The sequence below is a fragment of the Helobdella robusta genome (assembly GCF_000326865.2).
Source record: "Helobdella robusta unplaced genomic scaffold HELROscaffold_37, whole genome shotgun sequence".
Classification (NCBI taxonomy): domain Eukaryota; kingdom Metazoa; phylum Annelida; class Clitellata; order Rhynchobdellida; family Glossiphoniidae; genus Helobdella; species Helobdella robusta.
The window spans coordinates 1,774,738-1,791,805 of NW_008704785.1; the positions used below are offsets into that span (position 1 = coordinate 1,774,738).

Below are 17,068 nucleotides of genomic sequence, written 5' to 3' on the forward strand. Positions count from 1 at the left end.
TGACGAACGAACGAAACAGGTCTTCTGGAGTTTCAAAAACATCCACATGGACGCCACCATCATCACAAGAGATATCAGAACCATCGGTGGCTACTCCAAGCAGTACGAGGTACAAAAAGTCGTCAAGCGTTCCAACAACCGTCATTTTGATCTGGTCATAAAGCACGTGGTGATGCTCTCTGCCGGCATATACACTTGCATAGATGCTGGTGACAATGAGCAGGGTCAGGCCTCGCTCACGATTATAACGGTGCCCAGGTGTTTTCAGATGCCCAAGTTGTTTCAGTGTAATTATTTGATCGGTGGTGTTTATGATCTAAGAACTAAGTGGGCATGTAAGCATGATCACGATAAAGTTGAGGAGAAGAATGAATCACCCATGAAAATTTCTTGGATCAGTTTGCATGGGAGGAGTTCCATCACAGTTTTCAACGTCAGCACCAGCGCTAAATATGCAAAGCAAATAAACTTCTGCAATCTGACGATCAGCTCCAAAAAAGAAAAACTTAAATACGCCGGATCTTTTGATTCGGTGGATGAGGGGAAGAAATATCCCGATTTTTTTCACCTACTACATCCCATTCAAAAAGTTGAACTGAACATCACCGACAGCTTCAACCTCCTCGTCAACCAGACGATCCACTGTCAGACGGACAGCCCCATAAGGGTAAAGTATGAAATCAGAATAAAGCAATCTGGACAAAGACCTGTTGTAATTTCTTCCAACAAAACTTCCATCTCAACTCCAGGCGTGTACGATATTGTATGTCAAGCCAAAAATTCTTTGAACACTGATTGGTTGACGCATTCGGTCACAGGGGTCAAAGTTGTGGTTTTCCACAATCGGACCAAGTGTATTGACGATTCCAAAGTTTGCACGAAATCACTTACAAGCGTCTTTTTATCTGGAAAGTTCAAAATGTTGAACAAAGTTGATCACAAATTGTTCTGTTCTAAACATTCATTCATTATAAAATGCGTGGAACACTTTCTGCCGTGTGACAGACCGCTCTGGATGGTCAACTTGATGAAGGCGTTTCAATTCTATTGTAAAGGTAAGTACAAAAGAGCGAAGATGCTAGAAGTGTCCATTGACGAGAAGTACCCGCAACTTCTTCCGAAAAAATATTTAGTAAGGAGAGAATCACTGAGAGAGGAGACGTTGAAGCAGTTCAGAGCCGTCAATACGGACAGTGGTTCAAACTTTGAGAACGAACTTGCCTTAGAAATCGCTCAGACTTACTGCAGTAGGCTCAAATTAACAGCTGACATTTACTACAGGACGAGCACCGTCAATTTAACAGAAACTATAAGAGCTTCAAGTTGGACTTACACGTTTTATTCAACTTTCTACGGTCTCGACGTTAATAATTTTGATCATCTCAGCAATCTGCACTCTGACAAAATCATCAACCTGACGGACTGCAGTTCATTCAAACATCAGTCCAAAGCCACCGACCTCTGCAACCTCATCAAACGTTGCGGTCCAATGCACACTGTCATGCTCTCCATCTACCTCTACGGTTACATCTACATCAGAGACCTGAAGGAGTTTATAAAGAAGTCATGTTTCATGAACGAGTATCAGGTAGATGAATGTTACAACAACCTCCTACAACACTGCGATAGTTTCATCAAAGATCTGACCAGTTCTTTTAAAATTTTAAGAGCCAGGTTATGCGACAGCAGCCTCTTTAAAATTTACAAGCGACACCACGACAAATGCTACACGGACGTTACAAAAATCGCGAGAAACCGGTGGATGAGGAGAGTTAGAGCAAAGGAGAGGCCAACAGTTCGATTCCATCTCGAAATTCCGCTATTAAGATGTGTTTCAAGATTTAGGCGTAAAGCAGAGTACGTAAACCTAATGCTGAACATTAGCAAAACGGAGAGACACACTTTGATTTGCATGAGGGTAAAGCAATTCCTTGACTGCATTGAAATTTTTTTTGAGAAGATTAATGTAATTAGCAGAAGAAAAGTTAGTTGTTTCAAAACTTCTGGAAAATTTCAAAGATATCTTGCTAGACTCGCCATGTCAGAGGCTTTGGGAGGTTTCTACTGTCAAAATACATTTCAACACGCTACACTTGAATTTTTCCAAGATGATGATACAAGCGGAATTGTTCCAAGTGTTTCATTTCGCATGAAAATTATATTTCTTCTACCTTGTTTCGTTTTTGTATTTTAAATGAAATTTGTTAAATATCAATATATTCATTATTTTTAGAGTGTGATAAGATTAAATAAGTGCATTTGTGTTTTTTGTTACTGGGAATCTCATGAATTTGTTTTTAATAAAGCGATTTAAGTTTTAATATATGTATTTTCGAAATGTTTATTTATGATCGTTTTAATTCCTTTTTTCAGTTTTGGATATAGTTAAGCCGTTTTTGTTGAGCGTTTTTGATGGCTTTCCCTCTTACTGCCTCACTTGATTTTTTTGCCATTAGCGTAAATACAATTGAACCTAGTTATATACTCATTGTTTTACATCACACACACACTTCCACAACACACGTACACACACACACACACACACACAAAGCTCACACATTTAACATTTAAACGAAAGAGTAAAAAGAGAAAGAGGAGAGAGAGAAAAGACAAAAATTAAAAACGACAAGAAAAAAGGACAGCATCAGAGAGAGAGAGAGAGAGAGAGAGAGAGAGAGAGAGAGAGAGAGAGAGAAAGAGAGACTGCGTGTGTGTTTGGCTGGGCTGATGTTTGGACAATTGTGAATCTGCATTTTAATATCAAAGAGAGAGAAAGATAGTGAAAAAATATGTATATATTTGTGTATGTATGTGTGTATGTATATGCGTGCATGTATGTATATATATGTAAAAATATGTATACATATATAAATATATAGATATATGTATGGATGTATATATATATAGATGTATGTATTTATAGATGAATGAACATGCACTATGCATGAAAGCGCTTAGGCTTTACATACTAATACATTCATTGTACACAAAATCCATTCAAACTGGCAAGCATTGATGTGGCAACATAAACATCGGACTCGCTTACTTAACCATATTATAAGCTAAGTTAAGGTGGTCACTTTTCCAATCAAATGTCAGATTTTTAAAAAATTTTTTCACTTAATAAGTTTGTTTTATCACTAAAATTAGGTTCCTTTGGAGACTGATTTGTTTGTAAATGCAAATTATTTGATTTTTTTAATCGATGAAATATTTGATAAATTATTTTAAAAATTTAAAAAGGCCATAAAATAAATAAATTCACAAATATTTGATAAATTATTTTAAAAATTTAAAAAGGCCATAAAAATTTCATTAAAATTGCACTCAATCTCTAATTAAAACAGGTAGAAAATTGTAAAGAAATAAATATGGACAGATTGACAGTTTCAATCAATCAGGTAAACTTTGAGAAACAGACGTTGGATGATGACGGCCAGTACGAGGATGAAGTTAGCAAGATAAACTCATTTGGTAATCTCGTATCTTACGACTCTGAATTCATGGGCAGGGAAGCTCTGGAATGCCCGATATCTACCCAGAAGCTGACAGGTAAATAGGATAAATTGATAAATAATTATTTTTAAAATGGCATGTAATTATACAGTAATAATTATTTTAATTGAATATATATCGTTATTGTATTGTATATATATTTGATAAATTTTGGAATGAAACCTTATTTTATATGTATGAATTCTACTAATTTAAAGTTTGTCTTTTCATGTAAGGAAAATTGTAAAGACAAACTTTAAATTGATTAATGCCAACAATTAGGTAGAATTCTTACATTACTGTATATGATAAATATATATACATTTATAAATAATGTATATTGTATTATGTATGTGATGAATTCTATATATATATATATATATATATATATATATATATATATATATATATATATATGATGAATTAAACATATGTCTTGTTTTTCATATATAAAAGTTTTATATATAAAGTGTGTATTGTGTGCGTGTGTGTGTGTGTGTAATAACAAAGTAATGATAATTGTGATTAAATTGTGATGTTGTTATGTTGTCTAGCCGAAGAGTTCAGAAAGCAGCGAGAACAGTATAGCAACATTTATGATTATGAAGATGACGAGGCCCGTGCACGATACAAGGTTTTATTAATTCTTTTTATTATTATTATTGTTGTTATCATTATTGTTGTTGTTGTTGTTTTTATTGTTGTAATTATCATTAATGTTTGTTAATGTCACCAGTTTGTATTTACAAACAATGGAAAAAATGGAATACTGTAATTGTAATCAAACAACAACAACCACAGCAACATCAGCTACAACAGCAGCAGCAGCTACAACAGCAGAAGCAGCAGCTATCTCCAGACCATGTGACCTCTTTCAGGGCTTTTACTGAAACGGTTGAAGCCCTTGCCCTTCAGCAATCTGTCATTGGTCGGTATCATCATCATTACATCAATTAATTAGGGGCATTTCATGTTTGAGCAAAAGTAAAGTTAAGTTTAATTTCTAAAAATATATGGTTTTTCATGTTACTAAGAGTAAGATTAAATTTATAAAATTGATTTTTGGGCTCTTTATTATGATTAAAATAGTGTACAAGTTAGGTGAATTTTGCCAGTAGGATAGTAGAAAATTTCATTTTTGTCCATTCACTTTCCCGCCATTTACTTTCCCGCCATTTATTATCCCGCCATTAAATTCTCGCCGTTTTATTTTTTCACCATGTAGGTGGCGCTAGAATCACTCCGGCGTCTGATGAAGAGGTTGCCAGGGTTGTCATGGAAACCAGGAAGAAGAAGATGACGACGACGATGAAGAAGGAAAAAAAATCTGTCACGTTCAATGACCGCCCCAGCGGGGATGATGATGATGATGATGATGATAATGATGATGACCGGGACGACAGACTAATTAATAATTATAATTATTATATCTATAATAAGGGTGATAATATTGAGAGTAAGAAGAGGGACGACAATTATGACTATGTAAACTCAAGTGTTATTATTGATTACATGAAGGGTAAGAACAATGCAGTGATGGCTGGTGGTTATGATAATAGTGGCGATAATTATAATTATAATAAAAATAATAATTATATTAATAATAATAATAATAATAATGATAATTTTCACCAAAGTGCATCATCAAAGGATGGCCACACATACTACAATATTATATACGCGACTGGTGATGATAATGATACTAATGAATGTGGTGCTAGTACTACTACTACTACTACCACTACTACTACTACTACCACTACTACTACTACTACTGCTGCTGCCGCTACTACTTCTACTGCTTTTACTACTACTAATAATTATGATGATGGTGATGATGGTTTTAATGTTGTTGAGCTTGATGGTGCTAGTAACATTGCACAAAGCAATGTCATTAGCAATAATATCCATAAGGATTGCAACAATAGCATTAATATTAACAATAATAATAACTACAGCAACGATAACGAAGTTAATACAAAAGATAAAAAATTGATAAGGGTTCCTTCGGAGCACATCACCACTGAGAGGCACCAAAAAAACAAATTCACCTGGGGTCCAGCGACTAAAAGTGAACTTTTCAATAACTACATGAGTAAAAAGTCTTCTGCCAGAGTCAGCCAAAAAACTCGGCAGCCAATCAAAACCTCCGAAGATTATATATCAGTACATGAATCTGCTCGAAAGATTAACGACCAGGGTAATTCGTTAGAGGTAATTAATTCCGAAGAGAATAATAATATAAATAATTCACTAAATAATTATAACAATTATGATAATAATTATAATGACTCTCTTGAAGCCAGTTTCAAAATAAATTTGAAGTCTAAAATTAGCTCGCGAGAAGTGGCCGAGATAGTTGAGAGATTCGACAGGTCCATCAAAGAACCTTTCCAAGTTAGGCGCCTCATAAATGACAATGACGTCGTCATGAATAATGATGATAATACTGATAACGATTACTACTACAATGAAGAAGTGAGAAAGTTTAAAATCAAAAAAAGTGAATCAATCATCAGTCAGAACGTCATTCGAATTGATTTGGATAACAACAACAACAACAACAATGATAATAATAACAACAACAATAGTTACATTAACAATAATAATAATAATTACTTTAACATTTGTAAAGAGAAAGCTAATTTAGAAGGTAGATTGGAGGTGCTATTAGCCGAGAATAGGAAACTCTCGGAGGTCAGGCTGCAACTGATGGCCAAAATTGACGAATTGTCCGCTGACAACAATAACAAAAATAATAATAATAATAACAATAATAATAATAATAATCTTATTATGGAAATTGAAAATTTGAAGGCTAATAAAATGAGGTATAGTTTTTTTTCAAATTCGACGCTAATGTCTTGCTGATCTATCTATGCCAATTTTTGAATTGATTATTCGTTCTTTCTTTCTTCAATTCATTCATTCATTCGCCTATCTATCTTTCTATCTCTTCATTTACCTATCTCTATCCATTTATTCATCCATCTATCTATTCATTCGTTTATTTATTTATTCAGCACACACACGCACACACACACACACTCATATGTACACAACATAAAAAACACACGAACACAGAAACACACACACATCCATTCATCCATCCATTCATTCACCAATTCATTCACCAATTCAATTCATCCTCCAGATTGGAAACAGTGATAATGGAGGCACACAAATTGATAACAGAGAAGGACGAGGAGGTGCAGGTCGTGACTTGTGAGTTGAACAGCTACAAGGAGGTGGTCCGGAAGGTGGAGAAGCAGGCGGCTGACTTGAAACAAGAGGTTAGGCATTTTTGGGGAGGATCGGATTTAGAAATTGAGATTTGAAATCTGGTATTTCCATTTTTTTTTCTTTTCTAATTTTCCATTTTCATTTTTTAATCCTATAAAATCCCTGCATTTATTTCAAGTAGAGCACACACATACATATGTCTGTACCCACACGTACACACGTACACATACACACACGTACACACACAAATACATACACACGTACACACACAGCTTCATTCTCGCGATGTCATTATCCGCGATCTGAAGACGAAAATTACCGAACTGTACGTTGAATTTCAAACGACCAATCAGAGCAGGATCTTGTCGGAAAATGACGTGACGTCATTAAGGGGGGAACTTAATGCTGCCCTCGCCTCTAAGGAATGGTATAAGGTCGGGGTGTTGCTGTTTTTCAGAAATTGCACTATAAAAATAAATTTTTTTTGATTGGGTATTGCGGTTGGATCTCTCTCCAACAAATAATTGATTTGCAAAAAAAAAACACACACACACACACACACACGCCCACAGAATCAGCTGTTGTCTTGTCAAAAGGAGAAAAATCATCTTCAAGATGACGTCACGAACACGAAGGCCGCCATGATTAAGCAGGCGACGACTATCGAGAAATTAAAGGTGGAAAATGTTAGGATGAAATCGAGTCTCAGTGAGGTTAGAAATGATCTTTGTGTGTCTGTGTGTGTGTGTGTGTCTGTGTGCGTGTGTCTGTGTTTGTGTGTGTATGGGCGTATGTGTGTTTCACGATTCACAATCCTTTTATTAACCGAACCTCTACAGTTTAGACCTTGGCGGTCTGGGAGGTTGATAATATTATTAGTCATTGTGTATCTGGGTGGGATCGTGTGTGTGGACGCGTGTGTGTGTGTGTGTGGGCGCGTGTGTGTGTGTGGGCGCGTTTGTTTGTCTATATATATATATATATATATATATATATATATATATATATATATAACTAGTATATCTGAAATTAAAAATATATTTATACGTTATAATACATGAATGTTTGTTCCAGACGGAGCAGAAGTTGCTATCAGAGAAGCAGTTGATGGCCAGGCACTTGGAATCTATCGAGATGGAGTTGATGCAACGCGAAGCTTCTCTGCTACAATCCAATAAGGAGTACCTATCTATAAATTGTAACAAAGTAAATGGGCCACTGGATGTGGCGAGTGGTGATGCTGTTGCTGCTGCTGCTACTGGCGCTACTACCGTTGCTTCTTCTGACGATGTTAATAGAAATAATAATAATAATAATAATTTCGCTGCTACTGATATTGAGGATGATGACTTCAAAATGAAATTTAAATCATCGATGGATGAATTAGAAGATAGAAAGATGGATCTTCTGAAACTTCAAACAGCGTATAAATACCTAACCGAAGAAAATACCGATCTGAAAAGGAGATGTACCGACTTACAGGGATGTGCGGCCGATAAAGAGATGCTACTGGCTGAAGCAGACGACAGATTGTCGAGTTTGAGGGAGGAGGCCGAGAACTTGAAATTAGTGATCAGGCAGTGTGAGGACCAGTTGACAGTCCTTCAACACGAGAAAGATATTTTGCAGGTAGTGTTTGTGTGTGTGCGCGTGTTTGTGTGCGTATGTGTGTGCGTGTGTGTGGGTGGAAATTGTTTCTTCATAACTTCACTGAAGAGATTTTTTTTATGATGCAGATGGATTTGAACTCAACGAAGGAGGAGAAGAGGATCATAGATGACGCCCTGACATCTTTGAAGGAAAATTTGAAAGTCGTCGAAGTTAACTTTAATCATATGAAGGTCGAACTACTGGCCAAAAATGACGAAGTCTCTCTTTTAAAAAAGCAATTAGAAGATGCTAATCAACAGCAGCAGCTGCAGCAGCTACAACAGCTGCAAGACGGGCAAATTTTGAAAAGTAATTCTCAGCAGTTGAAATTTGTTGAAATCGAGAATGCCAACTTCTCACTCGATCATTCGCCATACTCGTTCCACAGCTTGAAGATGAATAAAAAATTTGAAGAGAGACACACACAAACGACCACAACCAACTCTAATGATGGTATCATGTTCGACACACACCTGCAGCAGCTACAGCAGCAGCCACAGCAGCTGCCAATAAACAATCAGCCAACCAGTCAGGAACAGCTTCTTAAACGAGAAAAAGATGGTCTTGAGAAGAAACTCCAGTCAACCATCGATCAATTGAAATTCACCCAAGATAAACACAAACACCAGCTGACTTTGAACTATGCTGTCGAATGCGAGCTCGAGCTCGCCAGGAAGGAAATAGATGATTTGAGGAAAAAGATCAAAATAGCAGATGATAGCAGTAGGATTGCTGCTGCTACTACTTTTACTGCAAGTAATATGAATAATAATAATAATAATTGTGATAATAATATTACTGATAATAATTATAATATTGGTAGTGAAATCAAAATGACTACGAAATGTTCATCGTCATCTTCATCATCATCATCGCCATCATCGAAAAAAATTAAACAACCATCATCATCATCATTACCACCTACATCAGCGGCAAAAGCCGCCACAACAGCTACTACAACGGCCACATCGTCATCGAAGCACTTGAGGGGCATTGATATTAGAGATATCGTCACGTCATCATCGTCACTGATAGTTACATCGTCGTCAGCACTGTTGGAAAATAATAACCACAATAATAATAATAATAATAATTATAATAATAATAATAATGAAGATGATGATGATCGTGGTGAAGTTGCTGAAGTTACTACATCTGCCTCATTCCAATTGGCGGCACCTCCAGTTAATAATGATGATTCAAATAATAATAATAATGATAATAATATAAATAATAATAGCAACAATAATAATTATAATTATAACAATAACAATTATAATAATAATCATAAATTGGAAATGGAATTAGCTGAATTGAAGATGAAATTAATCCAAGTAGAACAAGAGAAGAATAAAGTCGGTGTCTCTTTAAACGTTTCAAAAAGAAACATACCTACATACATACATAAACATAAATACATACGTACGTACAAACATACATACAAACAAACACACATACATACAAACACACACACACACGTATGCTTATAGTATGCATACATTAATACGTACACTCGTGACACTTTTAGCGTACATTAATATATACTAACCTATATGTACACATACATGTACGAGTAGACGATGAAATGAATGAAATAATGAATGAATTAACGAATGAATGAACAAATGAATGAATCAATCAACGAATGAATGAATGAACAAATGAATGAATGAGTTAACAAATGAATGAAAGAATGAATGAACGAACGAACAGGTGCTGCTATTGGAAGATCAATTAGATCAGCTGACACATGACAAATACATTGACGAGATGAAATACAAGCAACAAATCGATACCCTCACTACGGATCTATCTTCCCAAGAGTTGGAGATAGTGCGTTTAAGAGAGGAGCTAGAGATAATGAAGTTGCAGCTCGATAATGTTGACTATATGGAGAAGAAGAGAAGTGAATTGCTGAGCCAAGGGAGCGTCAAATACCATGGTTGGTTCTTGGTTGGTTGGTTGGTTGGTTTGTTTGGCTGGCTGGCTGGCTGGCTGTATGTATGCTTGTTCATTCATTCGTTCATTCGTTCGTTCGTTCGTTTGTTTGCTTGTTTGTTCGTTTGTTCGTTCGTTCGTTTGTTTGTTTGTTTGTTTGTTTGTTTGTTTGTTTGTTTGTTTACAAAGTCGTTTATTCATCAATTTATTTCCATTTTTTTTTATTTCAGGCGCTAGATTTTTTGAAAATCGAGATATCGATGCTAGCAATGAACAACAACATTATCAACAACCTCATCAACAACAACATCAACGACATGCTGATTTTTTGCCACAACAAGAGTTCCTTGAACTGCAAAAACAGGGAGAAGAAGAACATCCACAGGAGCTGGTTGTCGTTCAGCCAGCAAACGAACAACAACAACAACACTTTATACAACTTCAACATTCCTTACAAAGACCACAACAACAACAATTAACTGCGGAAAATGATCATCAAACCGCAAGCAACAACGCCACCAACAACAACAACAACGATACTTTAATAAAACAACAACAGCAACAACAACAACAGCGACAACAACAACAACAACAGTTGGACATAGTGAAAGACATAACCAATCAGCTACGAACTCAAATACTCTTGAAAGAATCCTTAGAAACCGAGTTTAAGTTACTAGACAACAACTATAGACAACTCCTAACGACAAATAGCAACCTTTCAGATGAAATCAAGTCACTGCAACAACAACATCAGCAGCTGTTGCAGCAACGTCAGCAGCTGCAACAGCAACATCAGCAGCTGCAGCAGCAACTTCAGCAGCTGCAACAGCAACATCAGCAGCTGCAACAGCAACATCAGCAACAAATATCTGCCATTGATGTGATGAACGAGAGAAGGAACGTCCTAGAGAGGCATCTTCTGTCATCCATAAACGAGCTACAGAGGATGAATGAAGAGAATGATGGACTGAAGGGCGAACTTGTTAGGGTCGTCCAGGTATTATTATTATTATTATTATCATCATCATCATCATCATTGTCGTCATCATAATCGTCATCATCTTCATTATTCTACAGGTAAGTGAACAGGAAATAGATCGCTACAAAAGGCAAATAGGTTATTATTATTATTATTACTTTTGTTATTATTATTTTTATTGTTATTATTATTGTTGTTATTATTGTTATTGTTGTTTCCCAACTAGGAAAATTAGAGATAGAGATAAATGAAACGAGAGTGAACTATGAAAAAACGCTAATTGAAATTAGGTCAAACGTCAATATCGAGGTCGAGAGAGAGAAGGGAAAGTTGATCGGTTAGTTTCATTTCCGGTTTTTTTTACTTCCGGTTTCAGTTTCGATTTTTATTATTAATGCTGATAAAATTTTTTATGTTGGTGAATTGTTGTTGTTGTTATTATTATTATTATTTTTCATTATGACGTCATCTGTGAACAAATTTGCAGAAATGTTCAACAAACAGCAACAACAAATTATAAACGTTGTTAATGATGATAACGATAATAAACTATCATCATCATCGTCGTCGTCGTCTTATCGCGAGTTGATTGACAAGTTAGAAACCAAAGATAATGAATTGAGAGAATTGAAGTTGAAATTGAACTCATTGGAAGAGGATTTAGAGAGAGGAAAATGTGCCATCAAAGATACCAAAAAAGCTGTTGGTTGATTAGTCGATTATTGTTATGATTGTTATTATTATTATTATTATTATTATTATTATTATTATTATTATTATTATTGATGCCGTGACTGTATGTATGTGTGTGTGTGTGTGTGTGTGTGTGTGTGTGTGTGTGTGTGTGTGTGTGTGTGCCTGGTAGTTTTTGATTTTGCATGTCAGTTGATTTTTGCCGGTTACGTCAGTTCAATTCCTGTATTGCTATTGAAATCGGCAATAACAATAATAACATACTTAAACATAACATTAATAACAACAACATTAATAACAACAACATTAATAACATTTAAATTAATAACATTAACAACAACAACAGCTGTTAACCGAAAAAGGCATTTGTGTCAAGCTGAAGTTGGATGTAGAAGAATTAACGAGAAAACTCACCCAGCAGAGCATAGACATGGAAAACTACAGAAATCAACAAGAATCAAGCGCTAAACAAATGGATGAACTGCTGAAAAGTGAATCTAGATTGAAAGCCGAAGTAGAAAGGTTGCAGACGGATTTGAAGTTGAAATCTTCTGAGGGGGAGAAGTTGTTGAGAATGTTGGAAGACTGTAATGCTAAGGAATCGTCCTTACTGGATCAGATTAATGTTTTTTGTTGCTTATTCATTCGTTCATTCATTCATCCATCCATTCATTTATTCATCCATTCACTCATTCATTCATTCATCCATTCATTCATCCATTCATTCATCCATTCATTCATCCATTCATTCATTCACAGACATTGGAATGGAAGATATCGCAGATGACGTCAGAGCTGCAATCGACCAATGAGAGGATGTCGTTGGTTGATGACAGGCATGCTTGCGAAATTAACTCGCTAACTGAATCCTTCAAAGTTAGAGTTGTTTGATTGGTCGATTGATTGGTTAGTTGATTGGTTGATTGATTGATTGTTTAAATAATTGGTTAATTGATTGACTGATGAATTGATTGAATGATTGATTGATTGGTTGATTGGTTGATTGATTAACAACAACAACAACCCCAGCAACAACAATTCATAATGATAATAACGACAGATCAAATCGTCAGAGCTGGCAGCCCTGCAGGCAGAAATTTCACAGATGTCGAGGGAGCGAGTGGTTATGAAGATGAGGATCGTCCAACTGAAGCAGGCAATTGCAGACATTTTGAAACAGCACGATGTCGTTAGTACGGTTGTTTTGCTGATTGGTTGGCTGGCTGGTTGATTGATTGATTGATTAATTATTATTATTATTATTAATGCAGTTTAACGGCGTTTCAGCGCTACTGGCTATCTTTACGCCCTTTTTTCTTTTGAAACAAAATTGTCTTAGGGTTCTTTTGAGTTTTTTTCAAATATTTCTTTCAATATCTGAGGGGATCTGATATCGTTTCCGAATATCATCATGGTTTTTGCATTCCACCAAGTGTTGTTCAGGAAGTATTTCATCACAAAAGTTGCATGCTGGTGGATTTCTTTTGTTGATTATCCAAGAATGAGTGTATTTTGAATGGCCTATTTTTAACCTATTAATAATTGTCCTCAGTTTACGGTTTAAACCCTTAGATTCATCTGGATTTTTTTTATAAACACTTGGCATGGATAGTTTAAGATAATTGGTAATCTTATTCCATTCAAGTTGCCATTTTTCATCCATAATTTTTTTTGTCCAAATTCTTAAATCACTGTATGGAATTGGTACATTTGATATTGGGATAGCATGGGCTTGTGATGCGGGTTGATCTGCTTCTTCGTTGCCATGAATTCCTATGTGACTGGGAATCCACATCAAAGCTATTTTATTACTATTATTAGTCAAGTTATTATGTATATTATTTTGTATTTGCTTTATCAGATTATGTTGAGCGCTATATTGATTAAGTGCAGTGATTGCAGATAATGAATCTGAAAATATTAAAAATTTGTTATTATTGAATTTAGATACATAGCTTATCGCCATCTCAATAGCAATGATCTCTGCCGTAAAAATTGATGTATAGTTTGGAAGATGTTTCATGAGCTTATGTATAATCTTTGAATGCTGGTAAACAACTATTGCTGCTGTCGTTGAGAACTCCTTTTTTGAGCCATCCGTATAAATTTTTGTGGAATTGGGATTTTTATGGATTTTTTCTCTAAATAAAATTTTTGCTAAATTTTCATCTTTTACTGTTCTATTTATACTGATATCAACATCCGGATACAGCAATAGCCAAGGCGGGTGTTCATAATCCATTTCTTTCAAAATATTAGTTTTGTTATGATCTTTGATATATTCATTAAGTCTTGCTGGGAATGTTTGTATAGCTTTTGATTTTATTTGATGATTCTGGTTTATAAATTTGTAGTTCTGATTTTCTGGCTGAGACCTAACTTTTAAATAATAATTCAATGCTAACTTTTGATGTCTAAATGTTAAAGGCATCTTCCCAGACAAAACATGTAAACTGCTAGATGGCGATGTTCTCTAAGTTTCCAAGACTTTTCTTAATGACTCGTTCATTATTGGTTGAAGAATTTTCAGATATGATTTCCTTGTTGATCCGTAGACCGGACTAGCATAGTCTGTTATTGACCTTATCATTGCTTGATAGATTGTCATTAAGTGTTTTTGGTCTGAACCCCAGGTATGATGAGATAGAACTTTTTGAAGGTTGAGTGCTTTTAAACATTTTATTTTGATTAATTGATTTATTGATCGATAGATTGGTTGGTTGGTTGATTGATTGATTGATTGATTGATTGGTTGACTGATTGACTGATTGATTGATTGATTGATTGATTGATTGATTGATTGATTGATTGGTTGACTGACTGACTGACTGATTGAATGATTGATTGATTGATTGATTGATTGATTGATTGATTGATTGATTGATTGATTGATTGATTGATTGATTGACGGACGGATTGATTTTAGGTAAAGGAGAAAGAGACATCCTTAGTTAGCGAGTTGATAATAAACAAGGAGGAGTTGGAAAAACTGCTCGTCGATGTCACACCACACTCTACTGATAATAAGTTTGCTGCTGCTGCTGTTGTTGATACACACACAAACGCACACGCACACACACACGCGTGTACTTACACACACACACATGCGTGCGTGTACTTACACACACACACGCGCGCGCGCGTGCGTGTACTTACACACACACACACACATACACACGTGTACTTACACGCACACACACACAAACCCACACAGACCTCTTCACGTGTTGCAAACAACGCTATCAAGCCTAAGGGGTGAGATAGACAGCCTCCAAGTCCAGATCAACGAACACGCAACAGCTGCTCTCACCTCCTCAAAAGCCTGGAGGTTATTATTATTATTATGGTTTTTGCAGTTCTTGTTTTATAATAATAATAATTATAATAATTATAATCATAATAATTATAATTATTATAATTATAATAATTATTATAATGTCATCGCATAGGGATTTGGAAGAGCAGGTTAAAGACTTGAAAGAAATCTGCCAACTGTCAGCTTTGACTAGAGCTCAAAATGACGACAACAATAATACCACTGCTACTACTACTACTAATAATAATGACGATGACGTCACCATCCGGCAATCGTCATCAGCAGCACTTCCGTCATTATTATCATCATTGCTTCCGTCACCGCTATCAGCCAATGATATTGAGTTGCTAGTTTCGGCGTTAAACCTACCTGAGCATATTGCGCTGATGCTAATGCAAACTTCGTCGTCATCATCATCATCATCAGTTAGAACATCATTATCATCATCGGTTACAACATCATCATCATCATCAGTTACAACATCATCATCATCATCAATGACGTCATCATCGTCTGTGAGGATGATGACGACGACGACGATGATAACACGTCAAGAAGTAGCTGCGGATGTTGTTTCGAAGGCTGTGACGTCATCATAATGGTCCTCCCAATCACGATCATTAATATAACCACCACCACCATCATCTTCATCATACTCATCATTTTGATCATTACTTTCACCATCATCATTATCTTAATGAAATCGCTATCATAAATATCATCGTCATCATTATCATCATCTGAAAAAATTCTGTAGTAGTTGTAATAGTAGTGATAATAGTCGTAGTAGTAGTAGTAGTAGTAGCAGTAGCAGTAGTGGCAGCAGTTGTAGCAGTAGCAGTAGTAGTTCAACAAATTAAACTTGCTTATGATCACTTGATGTCTGCTTACCATTTTCGTTACTAATTGTATAGATGAAATATTAATATTAAAAATGTATATATATATATATATATATATATATATATATATATATATATACGCTTATATATATGTATATATATATTGGGCTTTTATATATCTAGCTTTGTATATTTATTTATGATAAATGTAAATATTAATCTCTATGTTCATTCATTCATTTGATTGTTCTTTCTTTCCTTCATTCGTTCTCTCTTTTCTTCATTCATTTCTCATTATTCGTTTATTCAATCACTCATTCATTCAATCACTCATTCATTAAAGAAATCTCTCTATAATTATTTTTGTTTTGTCTTCTGGGTTCTCATTCGACAATGTCCATTTTTATGAATTTCTTACATTTATATTCTTTGGTATCTTATTATTCAATTCTTTTTTCATATCTATGTTTATTTAAGATTGTACTTCCATACTTTTTATTCTATGTCCGCCCGCTATTTAATTTTCCACTCTCAATTCTACTTTTAATTTTTCAAAAAAATCAGACTCAATGCATACAAACTTATGAATTTACATTCAAAATTATAACTATAATAAAGTTTATTATTATTATCATTATGTTTATTATTATTGTTATTATTATTATTGTTATTATTATTATTGTTATTATTGTTGTTATTATCCAAATTTTAATTTTCTCGGTGCCTTCGTTCGAACCATTATCATTGTTATTACTACTATTGTTGTTATTATTGATATTATTGTTGTTAAAGGTCAAAAAAGGTCAAAGGTCATTCTCTGTCTCGTGCACTTGCGACGCCAGAGGTCACAACGACAAACGCAGAAACTGAGACAGGCAGACGTACATATATACAATTGAAACGAAACGC

The 17,068-nt window shown here is 35.0% G+C and overlaps 2 protein-coding genes across 2 annotated transcripts; both read left to right on the top strand.

The window, feature by feature from the left end:
• Positions 1 to 46: 46 nt before the first annotated feature.
• Positions 47 to 2,194, top strand: HELRODRAFT_176433 (hypothetical protein; the record flags this gene model as incomplete). Its single annotated transcript, XM_009023647.1, has 1 exon — positions 47 to 2,194. One exon carries the CDS (start codon positions 47 to 49, stop codon positions 2,192 to 2,194), a length of 2,148 nt encoding a protein of 715 aa, XP_009021895.1.
• Positions 2,195 to 3,371: 1,177 nt separating this feature from the next.
• Positions 3,372 to 17,029, top strand: HELRODRAFT_192744 (hypothetical protein; the record flags this gene model as incomplete). Its single annotated transcript, XM_009023648.1, has 25 exons — positions 3,372 to 3,552; positions 4,050 to 4,129; positions 4,297 to 4,423; positions 4,721 to 4,829; positions 5,133 to 6,326; positions 6,650 to 6,788; positions 7,011 to 7,172; positions 7,311 to 7,451; positions 7,813 to 8,367; positions 8,475 to 9,144; positions 9,319 to 9,743; positions 10,102 to 10,294; positions 10,557 to 10,717; positions 10,922 to 11,061; positions 11,224 to 11,326; positions 11,407 to 11,446; positions 11,535 to 11,645; positions 11,796 to 12,010; positions 12,348 to 12,626; positions 12,761 to 12,877; positions 13,062 to 13,124; positions 14,928 to 15,028; positions 15,249 to 15,329; positions 15,451 to 15,742; positions 16,952 to 17,029. 25 exons carry the CDS (start codon positions 3,372 to 3,374, stop codon positions 17,027 to 17,029), a joined length of 5,757 nt encoding a protein of 1,918 aa, XP_009021896.1.
• Positions 17,030 to 17,068: the final 39 nt, after the last annotated feature.